General features: G+C 45.1%; 1 protein-coding gene across 1 annotated transcript in view; it reads right to left on the bottom strand.

Moving 5' to 3' along the window:
• Window positions 1-20708, bottom strand: part of LOC307211809 (L-gulonolactone oxidase) — a 53619-nt gene extending 32911 nt beyond the window's left edge. The window contains exons 1-5 of the mRNA XM_079968858.1: window positions 20559-20708; window positions 16949-17050; window positions 15926-16051; window positions 14712-14806; window positions 9443-9533 (exon numbers count right to left, since the gene is read on the bottom strand). Of these exons, the coding sequence (XP_079824984.1) occupies window positions 9443-9533; window positions 14712-14806; window positions 15926-16051; window positions 16949-17050; window positions 20559-20561 (417 nt within the window). The 5' untranslated portion in view covers window positions 20562-20708. The remainder of the gene's footprint in view (window positions 1-9442; window positions 9534-14711; window positions 14807-15925; window positions 16052-16948; window positions 17051-20558) is intronic.
• Between the last annotated feature and the right edge of the window lie 1117 nt (window positions 20709-21825).

The following is a 21825-nucleotide window of genomic DNA, read 5'->3' as shown; positions in this document are numbered from 1 at the left end:
GCCTTCCTCTTAGCCCATTTCTCCCTTGCGTCCTGAGTTTGAAGAAGAAGAAGAGTTTGGATTTGATATCCTGCTTTCTCACTACCCGAAGGAGTCTCCAAGCGGCTAACATTCTCCTTTCCCTTCCTCTCCCACAACAAACACTCTGTGAGGTGAGTGGGGCTGAGAGACTTCAAAGAAGTGTGACTGGCCCAAGGTCACCCAGCAGCTGCATGTGGAGGAGCGGGGAAGCGAACCCAGTTCACCAGATTACGAGACTACCGCTCTTAACCACTACACCACACTGGCTCTAGCCATTTCTAACCTCCTCTTCCTACAGGAATTTGTCCCATCCCCTTTTAAAGCCATCCAAGTTGGTGACCATCACTGCCCCTTGTGGGAGGGAGTTCCACAGTTTAATACATTTAGCATTCAGCTTCATTGGGTGCCCCTGAGTTCTAGTCTCGTAAGGGGGGGGGGGCGGAGAGAAAATGTTACATCCTTATTAATTATAATTCCCACAGATAACAGGTCATAAGAGAGTCATAGTTAGTCCTGCCATTCCTTGATTTTCTTTTTTTTATTTCCAAAACCGAAAAAAGAAAAATTACAAACATCAAATTCAACATCCATATTCATTTTCTAACATAAATCTACTACATAATTAACTAAATTAAAATATACCTAATTACTCTAAAAGGGACGCGGGTGGCGCTGTGGGTTAAACCACAGAGCCTAGTACTTGCCGATCAGAAGGCTGGCGGTTCGAATCCCCGCGACGGGGTGAGCTCCCATTGCTTGGCCCCAGCTCCTGCCAATCTAGCAGTTCGAAAGCACGTCAAAGTGCAAGTAGATAAATAGGTACCACTCTGGCGGGAAGGTAAACGGCGTTTCCGTGCGCTGCTCTGGTTCGCCAGAAGTGGCTTAGTCCTGCTGGCCACATGACCCGGAAGCTGTACGCCGGCTCCTTCAGCCAATAAAGCGAGATGAGCGCCACAACGCCAGAGTCGGCCACAACTGGTCCTAATGGTCAGGGGTCCCTTTACCTTTAATTACTCTAAACTTCTCTTTGTTGTATACAAATACAACACAGTTAGAAATTGTATATTAAAGCTTTTAAATTATGAATAATATTTCAAATTCCCCTATACCCCTCTCCCCATTGATTTTCTTTGCTTTGACAGATAAGATGCAATCTGTACCATAGATACTTGTGGCCACATCACAGATTCCTATAATGGCAGACATCTTGGTAGCTGCCCAAAAGAGGACGTCTCGGTTATCCTGAATCATCCAGGGAGCGCAGACTCTTGCCTGTGCCGTCTTAATCCTAGGAAATGCAGCCTAAAGCCCCTAAAAATGGGACCCATTAGAGGCAGATGTGAGACACCAATTACTGCAAATCTATTTGAATCCTGGAGCGCTGAGAAAGCAAGAGACGGAGAGGGGAGGCAGCGACGGTTCTGAGCTTGACTACTTCCTGGGAGAGAGGCTGAGGGCGCCAAAGAATCAGAGTTGCTTCGCTGGGATGCTGTTGCCCCAAAGCGACCAAGGGACTCAGAATCAGAGGGTCTCTTGGGCCCGGGTCCTGCTTGCAAGTTTCCCAGTGGGACATCGGCCACTGTGAGAACAGGATGCTGGACTCGATGGGCCCCCTTTGGCAAGATCCACCAGCCACTCTCTTCTTATTACCTCATTTATGTGATCCACGGAAGCTCTTGTTTTCAAATCTGTAATACAGTGGTGCCTCGCAAGATGAAATTAATTCGTTCCGCGAGTTTTTTCGTTTAGCGATTTTTTCGTCTTGCGGAGCGCGGATTCCCCGGGTATTAACGGTTTTACGAAAAAGGAAGCAAACTCGCAAGACGTTTTCATCTTGCGAAGCAAGCCCATAGGGAAATTCGTCTTGTGAAGCACCTTGAAAAATGGAAAACCCTTTCGTCTAGCGAGTTTTTCATCTTGCGAGGCATTCGTCTTGCGGGGCACCACTGTAATGTGCTTCAGCACACTCAGTTTTGTGGTGGGTAAAAGAACAGGCCAGTTTCCTGGACAAGGGGGCTTCTCTCTCCCAGTCTGCCAGTGGCCGCCTAGGGAAACCAGTGACTCTGACGCAGCCTTCCTTACCACCTTGGCTCAGACTCTGTCCTGAAGGTGCAGGGAGGCAGCAGAAGGGACTGACTCTCTGCTCCAGCCCTGCATTCTACCTACACCAGCTTTCCCCAACCTGGTGCCCTCCGGGTGTCCAAGCCAGCGGGGCTGTTGTGGAAGAAGAAGTTGTGGAAGGTGTGGAAGGTCATTCCAGAGAGACAGAGCCTTCAAGACCTTCCTTTTCCTCCTCCAGATTTCACCAGAGCCCAACTTTCTTGAATTCAGAGATGTCGACAGCAGAGAGGGATACTGCAACTCAGGTGCATTCTGCCCTGAAGGCTGATTTTTAAGTGTGGTCGCTTGGTGTGTTGCTGTTAAAGTGAGGTAAATTGAATCTTAGTTTTCCTCCATATTCAGAGTGAATAATGTTTCTGAATCCCAGTTGCTGGAAACCACAGGAGGGGAGAGGTCCTCTTGGGCTCAAATCTTTTTTTTATTTTTTATTTAAATATTTATTCAAGTTTCCAATTTAATACAAACATAAAAACCACAAAAAACAAATAATACACAGAAAACGAAATACCAAAAATACACAATTAAAAACAAAACAAAACAAATATAATTCCCCTCGCTTATTTCCATTATCTTATATCTCGGACCGCCTCTCACCTCCCCCTTTTGTATTCCAGTTCAGCTTCTTGCACGCTTATATGGGGTACAAGATTATAGGGCCTCTATAGTTACCGGCGGAATGCACCTGGGACACAGGTGGCGCTGTGGGTTAAACCACAGAGCCTAGGACTTGCCGATCAGAAGGCCGGCGGTTCGAATCCCCGCGATGGGGTGAGCTCCCCTTGCTCAGTCCCTGCTCTTGCCCACCTAGCAGTTCGAAAGCATGTCAAAGTGCAAGTAGATAAATAGGTACCGCTCCGGCGGGAAGGTAAACGGTATTTCCGTGCGCTGCTCTGGTTCGCCAGAAGCAGCTTAGTCCTGCTGGCCACATGACCCGGAAGCTGTACGCTGGCTCCCTCGGCCAATAAAGTGAGATGAGCGCTGCAATCCCAGAGTCAGCCACAACTGGACCTAATGGTCAGGGGTCCCTTTACCTTTACTATAGTTACTGTGGCTGAAAGTAGGACATTTTGGAGGGAGCACTGCAGCAGCTCGTCCTCATGCACTCAAGGGCCAATTGCAAAGGAGAAATGTCGGGTTGTGGGGGAAGTGAGGACCTCGCCCTCTTATTTCTAAGCCCTTTGCAAGATTTCTGAGGTCTCTGCTGGCAACTGCAGATTGACAGCCTCCTCTTCCCATTGCCAAGCCACCAACCCTCCTCTCAAGTCTTAGAATTTTCTCCTTTAGTTATTTTATGGACTTGTTTTTGATGGCTGCTCAGGAATTTTAACTAATGTCAATTCCCGAACGGCAGCCGCTGCCCTGCCTCTTTTGTCTTCCTATCGACCACCTGCCCCCTTTTATTAGCTTCCTCTCTCCTTCCCCCCCTTCTCCTTCCCCCGCCCCCCGCCTATCCGTCATTTCTTATAAGTCACTGGTTTTTTGCAAGGTGCATGGAATCTATCAATTGCGTTGGAAGCCAGATAATCCATCCCGCCGCTGCAAAATCCGAGCCGGGAACAGCCATTCATCTTGCAAAGAGCCTTGGGATGATGGTAATGATATCACAAATAACGTGGAAGTGGGGGAGCTCTGTGTTCCCCCAAAACACAAAGCCCACAGCTCCCACATAACACCCCCACAAACAAGCTATGAGAAGTATGAGATTGGTAAATTGGTACATACTTCATTCTCAGATCAGGTGAATTTGCTTTTCTGTGTGTGTGAGAGAGAAGGGGGGCTGGGTGGTATTCGTAAATCATTGAGAGTTTCACATTACCTGCCAATCCCTGATAAATCAGTGTCCCTGTTATTGCCTCTTGGAAATAAATGCCAATTAATTTCGTTAGGGTGAGTTGCTGGCATCGTTTTTCTCCTGCACCTGATGACGCGGATTCAAGCGCACAAAAGCTTATGATGCCATTTTAAAAATAATAATAATGTGTTTGTCTCCAAGGTGCAGCAAGGTTCTTCCTTGATTTTGCTGGCACGTGCCAATGAGAGCTTGTGTGGTAAAGTGGTTAGTGAGTGTCAGACTAGGAGCTGAGAGATCAGGGTTCAAGTCCTCACTAGACAATGAAGATCACCTTGGAGAGTCCAGTGCCTTCTTAGGGAGTCCGTTCCACCACTGAACAGCTCTCACCATTGGAAAGTTCTGCCTAAGGTTTTAGCAAGGAACTTCTTCCTTGTAATTTGGAGAGTCGACCACCTCCAGAAAGAGACTTCCGCTGTCGAGCAGCTCTTGCTGTCAGAAAGTTCTTCCTGATATTGAGCCAGAATCTCCTCCCTTGAAACTTGAAGCCATTGGTTTGGGTCCTTCTCTCCAGAGCAAACAAGCTTGTTCCCTCCTCCATGTGACAGCCCTTGAGATATTTGAAGACAGACATCACCTTGCCGACAAAGGTCCATATAGTTCAAGCTCTGGTTTTCCCAGTAGTGATGTATGGAAGTGAGAGCTGGACCATAAAGAAGGCTGATCGCTGAAGAATGGATGCTTTTGAATTCTGGTGCTGGAGGAGACTCTTGAGAGTCCCATGGACTGCGAGAAGATCAAACCTCTCCATTCTGAAGGAAATCAGCCCTGAGTGCTCACTGGAAGGACAGATCCTGAAGCTGAGGCTCCAAGACTTTGGCCACCTCATGAGAAGAGAAGACGCCCTGGAAAAGACCCTGATGTTGGGAAAGATGGAGGGCACAAGGAGAAGGGGACGGCAGAGGACGAGATGGTGGGACAGTATTCTTGACGCTACCAGCATGAGTTTGACCAAACTGCAGGAGGCAGTGGAAGACAGGAGTGCCTGACGTGCTCTGGTCCAGGGGGTCACGAAGAGGCGGACACGACTAAAAAACAAGAACAAATCCTATCTCCTCTCTGTCTCCTCTTTTCCAGGCTAAGCATACCCAGCTCCTTCAACCGTTCCTCATCAGGCTTAGTTTCCAGACCCTTGAGCAAGCTTGCTCCATCTTCCACGTGACAACACCCCTTCAGATACTTGAAGACAGCTATCATGTCACTTCTTACATCTTTCTCATGTGTATATAAACCAGTGTGGCATTAACACTTAGAGTGTTGGACCTGAGAGACCAGGGTTCGAATCCCCACTCAGACCTGAAGCTCACTGGGGGGACCTTGGGCCAGTCCCTATCTCTTAACCTACCTCACAGGGATGTTGTGAGGATGAATGAGGGAGAAGGAGAACCATGCACACCACTTTGGACTCCTTGGAAAGAAAGGTGGCATATAAATGTCACAGATAAACAAATAAAATAGATAATCTGATGGGCAAAGAACCCCCTGGCTTCTAAATCAATAGACGACAGATGGTTGCAAAATAAAGGACTACAGCAGCCTTCGTCATCCTGGCACCCTGCAGTTGTCGTGGACTACAACTCCCACCAGCCATGCTGGTTGTGGCTGATGGGATTTGTAGTCCAAAACGTTCAGAGAGCACTTGGCTATCGGAGGCTGGAAGGCAGCATACTGAGCTGAGCTTAACAGTGATGCACGATGTTTGTGGGAGTTTTATCAGTGATTTTTTGCTCCAAGCAAGTAAATAACTCAGTGGTAACAGCCAGGGGCCAGGAAAGACCGTTCTTTCCCCATAATATATCCCCAAAGTTATTGCACCTTTGTTATTGCAGATTAATTGTAATCTGCTTCGGGGGCTGGTCTTGGCTAAACAGTGGGCTATAAATAATCACATTCTTTGAATTAATAGTAATCTCTTTTCCAGGCTTCCTTTCTGCCTCGGTGCTGTTGTGGCGCTCAGGGGATCTTACAAACTTCCATCATTTCTGAACGGAAGCAGTTGGGTGCCCAGGTGCCCTCAGGTGAGTCTTCATCACCCTGTACCTTTGCTGCTCACCTTCCTTCATTTCTGGGGAGCCCTGACTGCTGCTGTGTGAAATATGGGGGCTCCCTTTGCATATCTTGAGGAAGCGATTTGCCGTGGGTGCTTGGCGCAAGACAAACAATTTTTAAAATGCCCAATTTTCCTCTGCGTTTCCTGCCACCTTAAATCTAGGGGGAGACTTCTAATGATCTCACCGCCTGTCAAATTGCCATCTGGTTTAGTTCCATTCCTGTTCTCACATCATTGATCTTATGGCAATCCCCCTCCTATGTTTTATTATTAAAGCTAGAAAGATACATCTGCCCACGGGACAAATCTGTTTAGGAAAATGTTTTCCTAAACTGGAAGTGACTCCCATACGAGGAAATATTGCGAGGTTTGGGACTTTTCAGTTTAACGAAAAGGCAAGTTTCTCTTTCTCTCTCATAACACAAGATTTTGTGGACATCTGAAAGTTGGAAGATTCAGATCAGAGAAATTAAAGTAAGAACATAAGAATAGCCTGGTGGATGAGACCAATGGCACATCTAGTCACTAGGATGGCTCACTCGGTAGAGCATGAGACTCGATCTCTGGGTCGCGGATTCAAGTCCTACGTTGGGCAAAAAGATTCCTACATTGAAGGGGGTTGGACTAGATGACCTTTGGGGTCCCTTCTAACCAGGGGAGTCTTTAGCATATGCACCGCCAGGGTGCAAAGATCCGCCCAGAACCCCCAAGTCTGACAAGCGCCGCCGTTGTGAATGACAAGTACCGCAGCTGGCGCGGCGCATCTTTGGTAAATGAGTGCACAAATTTGAAAGTCCTTTAGTGAAACAGTAGGTACAGTGGTACCTCGGGTTAAGAACTTAATTTGTTCCGGAGGTCTGTTCTTAACCTGAAACTGTTCTTAACCTGAGGTACCACTTTAGCTAATAGGGCCTCCTGCTGCCGCCGCGCTGCCGGAGCACGATTTCTGTTCTCATCCTGAAGCAAAGTTCTAAACCTGAGGTACTATTTCTGGGTTAGCAGAGTCTGTAACCTGGAGCCTCTATAACCTGAAGTGTCTGTAACCTGAAGCGTCTGTAACCCGAGGTACCACTGTACTACATTTTGGTAATACCTAGGTACAGTATTTTTCGCTCTATAACACGCACCCGACCATAACATGCACGTAGTTTTTAGAGGAGGAAAACAAGAAAAAAAAAATATTCTTAACGAAACAGTGTGTGTATGATTTTTGTGGTTCATGCTGTGGCCACAGACATGTGATCAGACAGGTGAGTTTGGAGTAGCCCAATGCAAAAATCCATGTGGATCCATGCTTTGTAACCACGTTTTTGCACCACTGCGGCCCCAGGCAACAGTGGTTGCGTGATTTTTTTGGTGCAAGATGTAGCCATGGACATGTTATGTGAGCTGATGGTGAATTTGGAGTGACCCAGTGCAGAAATCCTGAGGATGCTGCTAATAATGCAGAAGAGGGGTTTAAGGGGAGAAGAAGCATGCGTGGGGTGGGTGGAGAAGGATGCTGCTAATAATGAAGAAGAGGGGTATAAGGGGAGAAGGCTCCTCTCCTCTCCCGCTTTGCTCCTTTAAAGCAAGCAGGCTCTGCTTTTCTCCCTCCTCCCCGCTCATCCCTGGCTTAGTGAGCTGAAAAACTTTGCTGCTATGTAGCGAGCTGAGTGGGGAGGAGAGAGGGACAGAGAGCCCGCTTGCTTTAAAGGAACCAACCGGACAGGAGCCGCTTACACTCGTGTAAGCGGCTTGTCTCCTCTCTGTCCCTCTCTCCTCCCCACTCAGCGTCTCTTCTCCCGCCACGGAGGAGGGAAGGAAGGGGAACCATGGATCCTCTGCTCACGACTGCAGCAGATCCCCACCGCCACCCATAGGCATTCCCTCCATAACACGCACAGACATTTCCCCTTACTTTCTAGGAGGAAAAAAGTGAGTGTTATGGTGCAAAAAATACGGTATATATGTACACTGGTACCTCGGGTTACAGATGCTGCAACCTTATAGTCGCCTTTGACTGGATTTAACTGTCCAGGGGTCGTTTATCTTTTACTGAGATACGTCTTAGGACATGTAGACTGATCTATCAGGCTCTCCTTATTAGCTCTTTTTTGGAGAATATTCGGCCAAAGCTTTCACTCTTCAAGTCCTGCTCAGCAGCACCGTCTCTTTTGTGCTACTTGACAAGTTGTCATGTGACCTGCTTGCTTGCCATGTCACCTGGACTCCTCTGGCTACAGCCCGTGTAGTTCTTCTTTTTTCAAAACATAATTTTTATTAACAGGCCAATCATATCACATTATTTCAAATCACATTAATTCCAAATTATACAGCCGAATTTTTCAATTTTGTTGGGGGTACACATACATCAAGCTCCAGACAAGAATCCAAACATCACTTCTATTACTGCTTTAATTAAACAGTTCTATCCAGATAGTCTCTTTTTTACTTTCTTCATCTTCTTGTTGTTGTCATATATTCCTTTCTTTGCGATCTCTGATAATCTTCACAGGCAGGTTAAGAACAAACATCGTCTGCGTGGGTTTTACGCACTCCACAAGTCATATCTCATAGGGACAGCCGCCATTCCACTCCTCCTTCGAAAATTTATCTTCGGTCTGCCCTTTAGTTTTCCCAGGCTTCTAAAATATCTCCTAGAGGGCTCTGCCAGGTTAAAGATCAAATTCCAACCATCGTTCACTTTCAAATAGTCTTGGTTCTCCTCCCCCCGTCTTTCTTAAACAAGCCTGTCTTGCGAGACGCCATTTTAAAACTGCGTCATAAAATTTTTCCATTCTCCGATCTTTACCAATCCTCTCTTCATTCATCATTAATTCATCCCACACAGTTTTTAGATTCCTGCTTGTGTAGTAAAATATGGCGGTTCTTTTTTCTTTGGGGTGGAGGGTTATTATTTATGCTCATATAAGATAAGAAAGAATTTTTTTTTCCTCCACCCCACCTTCTTAGCTCCAAACATGCCCATTTCTTAATGGCGCTTTGTCTCTTGATTTATTTGTCTTCGCCCGCTGCTCCGATCCCAGAGATCTATTAATCAGCAGTCTTATCTCCCGACCTTTGCTTGACGTATGTGCTTTAACATCTTCCAATTATATATTTCCAATTATATTTTCGTGTTAAAGCAAGTCAGCATGCACAAATTGGAGACGGCATCCAGGAAGAGCCGACCGCACCGAGGGCTTAGCCAAGTGACAGGCGCACCCCCTTCTCTCAAATCTGGGGGTGCATTGTGGCCACTGCTGGCAAGGCAGTCCTCCCCATATCCTTGGGGGGGGGGAAGACTGCATACTTCTCATAGCAGCCTCTTAATTACCTTGTGTGGGTCGGAGAGATGTTATTGTCGGCCATCTTCCAATGCGCCACCTGGTGCCCCCCCCAGCCCGTGTAGTTCTTACCTGTGTCGCCAAAATGCCGTGCCTGAGCCCCGTGTTGTGGGTTCCGGTGCCAACGACGCCGGCGGCTGTCACATCTGAAACGGCTCCTAGACTGAAGGTGGGGAAAAGGGGGGAATGTGAGCTGTAGGCAAGAAGGCAGAGGCCTTCTCTATTGTTTATTCCCCAAGGCGGCTGCTGAGACAATGATATTAACGAACGTGACGTTTGGCACAAAAGGTAATTAATTGCCACCTGCTCCGGATCCCGAACACGCCAAAATGAAATGAGACACGCATGTCACGGCACATCAAGCTACAGAACAAGCACATTGAACTTGGAAGGAGCCTTGGCTGTTGATCTGCATTTCTGACAATACAGATATTCCTTCGAGGTGCGTGCAGCTTCGTGCGAACCTTTCCTTCCAACTAATAGCTTCACCCAAACTCCAGCAGAACAACAGAATTGCAGGGAGCCTGCAATTATTCTGCAGATGGAAGGACAAAAAAGAGGAGTCAATCTTATTAAGCCCTTCTGTGATTAAAAGGCTCCTTTGGCCCCAATGTCAGGGCACCTTTTATTATTATTATTATTAAAATTTTTATTACATTTTCAGTTTACAGAAAAGAAAAAGAAGGACAAACCAGAAAAAAGAAAGAAAGAAAAACAATCCAACTTTCAAAATACATTTTTAGGTTACTAACTGGACTTCCCCACATCTCCCTCACCCTGCGTTCTTTACAATAAACATATCAGCAAATTATTACCTTGTTTCGTATCTTATTTATATCTTTCAGAGTGTTTTACTTCTAAATTTAAAGTACCTTTTGTCAAATATTTATACCTTAAGATAATACATAAAATAACTTTAAATTTCAACTTTTTCTTACTTATAACTTAACTTTCTATTTTCCTAATCTAATTGCAGGAGCTAAAATTTCCAAGTCATGCAGATTCTTAACATTCATACAACTTATAATGTTTTTGTAAATAGTCCTTAAATTTCTTCCATTGTCTCTTCTCCCAGATCTCGGATTCTGCCAGTCATTTCAGCCAGTTCCATATAGTCCATCAACTGCGTCTGCCACTCTTCCAGCGTGGGAAGGTCTTGTATCTTCCAATATTTTGCAATGAGTATTCTTGCTGCTGTAGTTGCATACATAAAAAAAGTTCTATCCTTCTTTAACACCTTTTGGTCCACAATGCCCAGGAGGAAGGCCTCTGGTTTCTTAGGGAAGGTGTACCTAAACACCTTTTTTAACTCATTATAGATCATTTCCCAGAAGGCCTTCACTTTTGGACAAGTCCACCAAAGATGAAAGAATGTCCCTTCAGCCTCCTTACATTTCCAACATTTATTATCAGACCGATGATATATTTTTGCAAGTTTGACTGGGGTCATGTACCACCTATATATCATTTTCATAATATTTTCCTTCAGGGCATTACATGCCGTGAATTTCATTCCAGTGGTCCATAACCTTTCCCAGTCTTCTAACATAATGTTGTACCCAATATCCTGAGCCCATTTTATCATGGCTGATTTGACTATCTCATCCTGGGTGTTCCATTTAAGCAGCAAGTTATACATTCTCGAAAGCGCCTTGGTCTTAGGTTCTAACAATTCTGTCTCTAATTTCGATTTTTCCACCTGGAATCCTATTTTTTTGTCTGACTTAAAAACCTCTTGAATTTGAGCATAATGAAACCAGTCTTGCACCCTATTCTTTATTTTTTCAAAGCTCTGCAGCCTCCAATTATCTCCAATTTTTTCTATTATTTCCCAGTATTTCGGCCATCCGGCCTCCATATTGGGTTTTTTTCGAACCTTGGCCTCCGCTGGTGATAACCACCTCGGGGTCTTACCTTCCAATAAGTCTTTGTATTTTGTCCAGACCATAAATATAGCTTTCCTGACAATATGGTTTTTAAACATTTTATGAACCTTTACCTTATCGTACCACAAATATGCATGCCATCCAAAAACATTATTATACCCTTCCAGATCTAGGACGTCAGTGTTCTCAAGGAGTAACGAATCTTTCATCCAGCAGAAAGCCGCAGCTTCATAATATAACCTTAAATCTGGCAGGGCAAACCCCCCTCTCTCTTTTACATCCGTTAATATTTTAAATTTTATTCGGGGCTTTTTGCCCTGCCAGACAAACCTAGAAATATCTTTCTGCCACTTCCCAAAACACTCCACTCTGTCCACGATCTGTAGGGTCTGAAACAAAAATAACATCTTCGGCAATACATTCATCTTTATAGCTGCAATTCGACCCAACAAGGAAAGTTTTAATCTTGACCAGATCTCTAAATCTTTCTTAATTTCTGACCAGCATTTTTCATAATTATCTTTAAATAGATTCAAATTTTTGGCAGACAAGTTTACCCCTAGGTATTTTACCTTTTTAACAACATTTAACTCTGTCTCTTTCTGAAACCCATCTATTTCCAAAGGTGTCAGATTTTTCTCCGAAACCTTGGTTTTTTGCTTGTTCAGTTTGAACCCCGCTACCCGACCAAATTCATAAATTAATTCTAACACTCTCTTCGTACTAGATTCTGGCTCCTGTAATGTTAAAACCAAATCATCTGCAAAAGCTTTCAATTTAAATTGTTTCACTCCGACCTGTATTCCTTGTACCAACCGGTCTTCCCTAATCATGTTCAAAAGCACCTCCAGAACAGAAATAAATAACAGAGGGGATAGGGGGCAACCTTGTCGTGTTCCTTTTTCAATTTTAAATTCTTCTGTCACCACATTGTTTACTATCAGTTTAGCTTTCTGCTCTGAATAAATTGCCTCTATTCCATTTTCAAACCCCCGTCCCACTCCCATCCCTTCCAAATTTTTCTTCATAAACCTCCAAGAAATGTTATCAAAGGCCTTCTCCGCATCAACAAAAATTAACACTGATTTTGTATTAATGTTGGTTTGCAAAAGTTCCAAAATATCAATAATATTCCTAGTATTATCAGACAAATGTCTTCTTGGGAGAAAGTCTGCCTGGTCCTTGTGAATTACTTCATTTAATACTTTTTTAAATCTACTTGCCAAAATATCTGCAAAAATTTTGTAATCCACATTTAGGAGTGAGATGGGACGGTAGTTCTTAAGTTGAGTCTTTTCAGTTTCCACTTTAGGGATCAATGTGATGAAGGCTTCTTTCCACGATTCCGGTGCCTTCTTCCCCTCCAAAATCTGATTGCATACCTCCATTAATGGTTGTATCAAATAATCTTTCAATATCTTATAATACTTGGAGGTAAGCCCATCCGGACCTGGAGATTTGCCTAGTTGCATATTCTGGATGGCACCCTCTATTTCTTGTTGTGTTATTTTATGATTCAGGATTGTTCTCTTTTCCTGGGCAAGTTTTGGTAAACCATTTGTTTTCAAAAATTGGTCTATCTCCTTCTCCTCTTGTGGCCCTTGAGTATAGAGCTTTTTGAAATATCTCTGGAAACACTTCCTAATTTCTTCGGGTTTCTGGATATCTTTCCCTTCAATCTCGAGATTGGTGACTGTATTCAATTTTTGTCTCTTTTTCAATTGCCATGCTAATAGTTTCCCACACTTGTTAGCTGATTCAAATGATCTTTGTTTCATTTGTTTAATTTTCCACTCAACTTCTTGATTTATCAATTTCGCGTACTGTGCTTGGTAAAATTTAATTTCTCTCAAGATCTCCTTCAATTTTGGCTTAGATCTCAACTTTTTCTCTCCATCTCTTATCTTCTCTAAAATCTTATCTTTTTTCCCATTCCAGATTCTTTTCTTTATCGTGTTCTGTTGCATCAGAAACCCTCTCATAACTGCTTTGCTTGCATCCCAGATTGTTCTCCTTTCCACCGTAGTATTCAAATTTATTTCAAAATAATCTTTCAAGGTTTTTTGGGCCTTCTTCACAATCTCCTGATCTCTTAATAGGGTGTCATTCATTTTCCATCTAAAGGAGCCGATTGGAGTAAGTCTTAATTCCATTTTCATAGCGTTATGGTCGGAGCAAGTTTTTGGGCAGATTTCCACTTTTCTAATCATAGGTGCCAGCCTTCTAGTTGTCCATATTTGGTCTATTCTTGTCCATGACAGATGAGCCTCAGAAAAGAAAGTTCCTTCTCTACCTAAGGGATTCTTAGTCCTCCAAATATCGATTAAGTCCATATTGTCAGTTAGTTCAAAAAAAGTTTTGGGTAGTCTGCCATCTTTTGTTAGACTTAGGTCTTGTGACTTATCCATATTTGTAGAGACCACTCCGTTCATATCTCCCATCATAATGATGTTGGTGTAGTCCAAATAGTCCAGGATTGTCTCATGCAGTTTCCTATAAAATTCTGATTTCCCCTCGTTCGGTGCATAAATTCCTAATAGCAAAAATTGTTCTCCTTGGGCCTGTATTTCAATAGCCAAAACTCTTCCTTGCTCATCTTTGAATAAAAATTTTGGTGACAGGCTCTCCTTTGCATAAATCACCACTCCTCTTTTCTTTACTTTATCCGATGAGATGAATTCTTGGCCTAATCTTTTATTAATCAAGACTTTTCTATGGAGCCTGGTCACATGTGTTTCCTGCAAGCAGATGATGTCCAATTGTTCTTTTTTCAATATATGAAAAATTCTTCTTCTTTTCTCTGGGGAATTTCCGCCATTTATATTCCAACTAAGAAGCTGCAGAGACATCCTGGGTCAATCTATTGGTCCTGTGGTGACGTCCCTTTCTTTTGGTCCTCTGGTCCCGAGGGTGTAGGTGCCAGTATAGGTGTAAGCGGTGGCGGTGGCCAGGCTCCTGTTGTCCCTTTCTGTAGATCCTCTTCGTGGTTGTTCAAGAACTTTTGTTGGTCTTTTGCTGTTCTAATTTTAACTTTCTTTCATTTGAAATTAAAAGATAGTCCTTGAGGAAACTCCCACCTATAAGGAATTGAGTTGCCTCTCAGTAATTTTGCAAGTTCTATATACGTCGCTCTAAGATCCAAAAGCTGTTTTGGTATGTCTCTGTAAATTTCAGCTCTGTTGCCGTGGATGTCAAGTGATTTTCCAAAATCCAATGTCAGGGCATCTGAGCAAATTTGCATGCGATGCTGCGAGCCCATTGCCTCCCGCAGGTCACTCCTCAAAAGAACTCATTTGCCACAAAGGCTTCTGAGTGCTGTCTCGGCTAAAGAGAGGGCATTGGGGGTGAAAGATCCCAGCTGGCGCCTTTGACTCACAGCGGCCTTTGCCAACCCGGTGCCCCCCTAAGCGCTGATATTGGTGGCATTTCAGCACATGCAAAGTTGTCTTACTTACATGGGCAAAGCCAAGCCGTGTTTGCTCAACTCGGTGTTCAGATCAGAGAGAAGGATGCCAGCCTCTGCTGTCACTTGCTTCTTCTCTTTGTCTACCTGCAAGCGACAAGATTGGCTCTTTTATCTGCATCTATATATAATAATGGGACACGGGTGGCGCTGTGGGTTAAACCACAGAGCCTAGGACTTGCCGATCAGAAGGTTGGCGGTTCGAATCTCCATGACAGGGTGAGCTCCTGTTGCTTGGTCCCTGCTCCTGCCAACCTAACAGTTCAAAAGCATATCAAAGTGCAAGTAGATAAGTAGGTACCGCTCCAGTGGGAAGGTAAACAGCATTTCCGTGCACTGCTCTGGTTCACCAGAAGCGGCTCAGTCATGCTGGCCACATGACCCGGAAGCTGTACCCCGGCTCCCTCGGTCAATAAAGCGAGATGAGCGCCACAACCCCAGATTCGTCCACAACTGGACCTAATGGTCAGGGGTCCCTTTTCCTTTACCTATATATAATAATATTTTATTCTTTTGTACCATATAGGAAGTTACATTTGTTACTTGACAATTATATCCCAATTCAACAAAACTAGTGTGTCACGGTCCGGTTCACGGGTGATCAAAGTCCCAGCTGGGGACATCGGGACCGGGGACAAGATGGTGGGGTGAGAGCAAGAATGGGAGTCCAGAAGCCAGGAGTCAGGAAGCCAAGGGTCCAAGAATCAAGGAGTTACGAAGTCAGGGGTCCAAGGATCAAGAAGCAAGGAGTCAAACGCAGCAAGGCAGGGAATGTGTTGCTGTGGCAAAGAGCCGAAGGGAAATGTTGACCTTATATCCCTTCCCAGCTCTTGCCACCAGGTGCTGTGAGTTACCAATCGGCCTCACCTGTGAGGCTGCACATTGCCTCTTCAGAACAAACTTAGGAAGGCCCCAGTCCTGCGAAGCCCTACTGGTCACAGGGTCTGGCTCCTGCATGCACTCCTGACATAGTGGCTTCCTGCTCACCCAATGTTGCTGTTTATAACCCAAATTGCACACAATTGCGGTTTAAGGTTTGACTTATTTAATTTCATCCTCTCCCAGTATGTCTCCTAATACGTTCTGGAGGTCACCCTGTGGGTGAGCTCTGCTCCAGGTCATCTCTCTGGCCAGGTAGTGTGAGGTGGAATCTGAGCTAGGTGGGCCGTGAGAAGGACCCAGAAAGGGAGAATCCTGCTCTCTTACCTTGAGCACCTTATTCATCCTTCCCATCTCGATCATGTAGTCATCTGTGCAGGCAATGTCCGAGGGGGAATGTCCACCTCCGACCACTTTCACCTTCTTACTCTTCTGCCTGGCCAGATCCAAGATCTGCAGAGAGGGCGACCAGACATTGGTACAGAGGTGACCCCCGAGCTCAAGGAAGTGGAAGCCGTGGTCCTCTGGATGTTGCTGGATTCCAACTCTCAACAGCCCCAGCCAGAATGGCCAATGGTCAGGGATGATGGGAGCTGGAGTCTTGAGGGTCACAGGTTCCACATCCATACCCTGAGGCTTTGAGTTGCACTGATATTCCACCCCACCTTTCTACTTCCCATCCTCTCCATGATCTCTGAAGGCTCCTCCTTCACTTGGCGTCCTCCATATGTTTCAAACTACAACTCCCACAGGTCCAGCCAGCATATATAGATGTAGGATTGAACAGGGGGCAGGAGGATGGGGACCAGCCTAGAATGAGTTGGCCCCACCCACCATGGGCATCCCACTTTCTGCCGTACCAGTCCCCACTGGCAACAATGCCCCCTCTGATGAAGCCAAGTTAAAAACAAGTGTTTGCATATTCTAGTCACAAGACCCCATTTTGAAATCCTTGATGTCACGCCGATTGAACTAATGGAGATTATTCAGATGAGATTTCAATTGTGCATGGTTTTCTGGTGCTCACGTTGGGTAAAATGTAGGAAAAAACAAAGGCCGCTGACAAAGGCCTTGGCCAAAATCATCGTTCTTTTTTTACTTGCTACCCTTTTGGAGTCATATCTCAGAGATGTGTTGTTGACTTTTCCCATGCGACTTTAACCCTTGCTGACCCTTGTGGCCACAGTATCTTTCTCCTGGTCTTCCAAGACCATAAAGATGGAGGACTAGAAGGGTAGGCTTTGTCTGTCTGTCTGTCTGTCTGTCCGTCTGTCTGTCCGTTTGCTGCCCTACACCTGATATCTAGGTAAAGTTGGAAAAGTCACACCGACTGGAACTGCCTCCACTTACCTCCTTGACCTCATCCACCGTAGTTGGCTGAAAATACATCTCCGGCGAGGAGCCGTAAGTCTTAGCCCAGTTCTGGAATCTGACACCACCTTGGCCATGGACCTAACGCCCAGAGACGCAAAACAAATACCATTGTTATAAGAAGTTAAGGTCTCAAATATATAAACTAAATGTTCTTAAATTTACAAAGCAAACACATACATAAGTATGTAGACCGCGTGTCTGAAATAGTACAGGAGAACAATCCTGAAACCATTTTGACTCTCCCAAATTGACTTGAAATGTTTCTCTGCAAGGGGGAAGGAAATGGGAAAGCCTCTCCGTTGTCTTTTGCTTAGTTGTCTTAAGGGTGTATTTATGTATGAACAGGGTGAGCCTGTGACCTGGGCTCAGGAACTAAAGTATTAACCATCACAAAAGAATGGCCAGGCTGCCCAGGTAATGCAATCAGTGACCATTATCAGGTATCCTGGCAGGCAGGATTTCTGCTGCAGACCGCCTCCTTCTGTGATGTATGTATGATGTTTTGGGGGGTGGTCTTGGGCTACAGGGTGGGCAGTTTTAAAAGTCTATATAAGGGCTTGCACACCATTGTTCTGGGTTCCTCCCTCCTGCATGTGGTGTTTGAGGATCCTGTTGCAACAGTTTAATAAAGATCAAGCTTACTAGCTGCTTTGCTTCTCAATATTCTCTGGTTGGCCTCTGTTATTTTCTCCTACTGATAGGGAACCCACTTAAGGACTCTATATGGGCTCTTGGGTACCCCGTAAGGGAAAAGGAGAAGGTTTTGTTTACATCGCCATTCAGGATGGTTTCAGTGCTGGGACATCCTCATGGACACCTATTGCCCATTATATGGCCACATACGGACATCCCTTGCCCTTTTTTGCAGATGGTCTTGCTGAGGATATTGCTCCAAGGTGTGGATTTCCTCCACTGCAAAGTACTGGGTAGGCATTTACATCGGGTGAAGTGAAAAACCCTTTCACATTCCAAAATCCCAAGGGAGCAGAAAATACTATTTATGTACATGACCATGGCTGTGCAGATGTTATTGGCCCAGAGATGGAAAGAAGATGCAGTCCCGACCAGAGAAGAATGGCAGATCAAGTTGATGGATTATGCCAAACCGGCTAAAATGACCGGAAGAATCAGAAGTCAGGAAGACCAAAATTTGACAACTTATCTTAAAAACCATTGTAAACAGCTGAAATCGTTAGTTGGATTGGAATATCACTTGTAGTTTAATGTGAATTTTGGACACAATGGAGAGATAAAAGATTTGGATTATCATAAAAGACGCAGGAGGAAATGATTCACAATAGGACCCACAAAGGGGAGGAGGGAAGTCCAAGAGATTCTCTGGAATCTTGTTTTTATGTTGCACATTGGATATGTAAGATAAGTTGGAGTAAAAAGGTAAAGGTAAAGGTACCCCTGCCCGTATGGGCCAGTCGTGACCGACTCTGGGGTTGCGCGCCCATCTCGCTTATGAGGCCGGGGGCCAGCGCTGTCCGGAGACACTTCTAGGTCACGTGGCCAGCGTGATGAAACTGCTCTGGCGAACCGGCACCAGCGCAGCACACGGAAACGCCATTTACCTTCCCGCATAAAGCAGTACCTATTTATCTACTTGCACTTAAGGGTGCTTTCGAACTGCTAGGTGGGCAGGAGCTGGGACCGAACGACGGGAGCTCACCCCATCACGGGGATTCGAACCGCTGACCATACAATCAGCAAGTCCTAGGCGCTGAGGTTTTACCCACAGCGCCACCCGCGTCCCTAAGTTGGAGTACTTGTTATTAAATATACCAAGAAAAAAGCACACCAAGAACTCAGGCCAATTTAAGTTTCAATAGTGGGAGTGGTCCCTAATCACAAATCAATAGTCAATAGTAACAAAAACTAATCCATTCAAAAGTATGACAAAGATTACAAACTCAAATAGAGGTTACAAACTCTAACAGAGATTACAAACTCAAACTCATAAGGATATGTGTAATACAATAATTCGTTACAGGATTTGGGATAAGAGTTTATAAGTAGAGGTAAGTTTATGTTAGCCCATTGTCAGATTTGGCGTGGAAGTCTTAGTTTTAATCATTGAACAGAAGTCAGAAGTCAAATTCGACGTAAAGGTCTCAGTTTTAAACATAGAGCAGATGTCAGAATTATGGATTAGAAACCAGGACAGGGCCCTGTTTCGATGTATTCACCTTCATCAGCCAATTTTTAAAGGGTTGTGTAAGTTTGAAGACTTTCGGATAAATATATCCTGTTATTTTCTACGTTTCTCAGGGGTAACAACTACGTGTGGGTAGATCAATGTGTATCTTGAGTTTTTCTGTGCGTTTACTTAAAACCATGACCCCTACGGGTCTGAATAGCTATCAGGATTATACATCATTTCTTTAAGACCTCGAATTAAACTGCAGCTGAACTTTAGAACTCTGTGCCGTTAAGAAGATCTAGGGGATCTCATCTACCCCTTTAAGTGCATATAAAAGGTAACAGGCTCACTTCCAAATTGAAAACACACAGAAAAGCTTTTGAATGGATTACCGTATTTTTCGACACCTATAGGACGCACCGGCCCATAGGATGCACCTAGTTTTTTTGGGGGGGAATCAAGGAAAATTTCCCCCCCAGGTTTGCGCAGCCATCCCCAATCTAGAAGAGGGAGACGGAGTGCTCCGTTTCCCTCTTCTGCCTTCAGGGACAGCCTCTCTAGCCTCCGTGGGGCAGCGGCTTGCCCCACTGTCCCCCGAGCTTGTGGGGCTGGCCATGGGGAGAAGCAAGCTTGCTTCTCCCCCCCCGCCAGCCTCCAGATCAGGTCGGGGAATAGCGGGGTGGCGGCGCTCCGCCTCCCCGCTGTCCCCCGAGCTTGTGGGCTGCAGGCTGCTGCCCGCAAGCCTTGCGAGCCCGTGGGAACTCCCGCCGGGCTCCCACGGCTTGCGGATAGCTTCCTGAAGCCTGGAGAGCGAGAGGGGTCGGTGCGCACTGACCCCTCTCGCTCTCCAAGCTTCAGCGAAAGCCTGCATTCGCCCCATAGGACGCACACACATTTCCCCTTCATTTTTGGAGGGGGGAAAGTGCATCATATCGGGCGAAAAATACGGTAGTTTTTGTTATTATTGACTATTGATTTGTGAATAGGGACCACTCCCACAATTGAAACTTACATTGGCCTGAGTTCTTGGTGTGCTTTTTTCTTGGCATGTTGTATATGCGACTGTATCGTTTTAATCTGAAAAACTAAATAAATACATTTCATTTTTTAAAAAGAAAACCCTTTCACATCTGCACTGCTTTTGGCGACAGACGTTCCAAGCCAACTTAAGGGAACAGTTTTGTTCTGTGCACTCCACTCCCATGGTTTAATGGAAAGCTGCGACTCGTACATTGCAGGGGGGTTGGACTAGATGATCCTCGGGTGTCCCTCCCAATGCTATGATTCTGTGATTCTAAGTGCCTTTTAAGCCACTGTGTCTGGTTCTCCCTCTGCTCCCCACACCCACCAGCTTCAAAATGAAGAACAAGATCCATTCTAGGATATATATATATATATATATATATATATATATATATATATATATGAGAGTTTTCTTACCATTGTGTTTGTGGCTTCTTTGAATATCCAAAGGAAAGCTTAGCAGGAGACTGAGGGTCTTCCTCCGAGACAAGGCGGGTGTGGTCTACAGCAGATCTCAGGAGAACAGCTGCTGGAATTGGCAGAAGGCAAGGAGGGCCACTTTCCAGGAAAAAAAAGGGTTAATGAGTAACCTCTGCAAGGCTGGCTTGTGGTTAATTTGAGACAGTTTGAGATAGTTGACAGACAACAGGTAGAGATTCTTTAAAGCAAACTTTAATGATGATCCTGGCAATTCCTGCTGAAGGAAGCATGAGGTGCCTTCACTGTATTGTATCTGGCAGATGCAAAAAAACCCCCCAAAAACATAGCCTATCCTATCCAGATATGTAGAATGTGGGTGAGTGTTTTACTCTCCATAATTTCAGATCCATCTGGTACGCAGGCTGAGACCCTACCTGCCCACAGACTGTCTCGCCAGAGTGGTGCATGCTCTGATTATCTCCCGCTTGCACTACTGCAATGCGCTCTACATGGGGCTACCTTTGAAGACGACCTGGAAACTACAACTAATCCGGAATGCGGCAGCCAGACTGGTGACTGGGAGCGGCTGCCGAGACCACATAACACTAGTCTTGAAAGACCTACACTGGCTCCCAGTATGTTTCCGAGCACAATTCAAAGTGTTGGTGTTGACCTTTAAAGCCCTAAACGGCCTCGGTCCAGTATACCTGAAGGAGCGCCTCCACCCCCATCGTTCTGCCCGGACACTGAGATCCAGCGCCGAGGGCCTTCTGGTGGTTCCCTTCCTGCGAGAAGTGAGCTTACAGGGACCCAGGCAGAGGGCCTTCTCAGTGGTGGCGCCCGCCCTGTGGAACACCCTTCCACCAGATGTGAAAGAGAAAAACAACTATCAGACTTTTAGAAGGGAAGCTTTTAACGTTTGATGCATTACGGTATTTTAATATTTTGTTGGAAGCCGCCCAGAGTGGGTGGGGTATAAATAAATTATTATTATTATTATTATTATTATTATTATTATTATTATTATTATCATCATCATCAACATCATCATCATTATCTGTTTTTTAAAAGAAAATAACTTTCCAGGGACAGCTTGCTAGCGGTGAGCAGGACCAGAGGAAAAAGTTTCAAGCAGGGAGACTTTTTCGGGCCCTAAATGGTGATGTTGAGGTTTGGACCTAAGACCTTCTGAGTGCAAGGCAAATGTTCTCCCCTGAGCCACACCCTTTCCCCATTAGCCTGCCGGAGCAGACATTTTCCTGTA

The sequence above is a fragment of the Podarcis cretensis genome (genome assembly GCF_951804945.1).
Source record: "Podarcis cretensis genome assembly, chromosome: 3".
NCBI lineage: Eukaryota > Metazoa > Chordata > Lepidosauria > Squamata > Lacertidae > Podarcis > Podarcis cretensis.
This window is presented reverse-complemented; position numbering and strand designations above follow the sequence as displayed.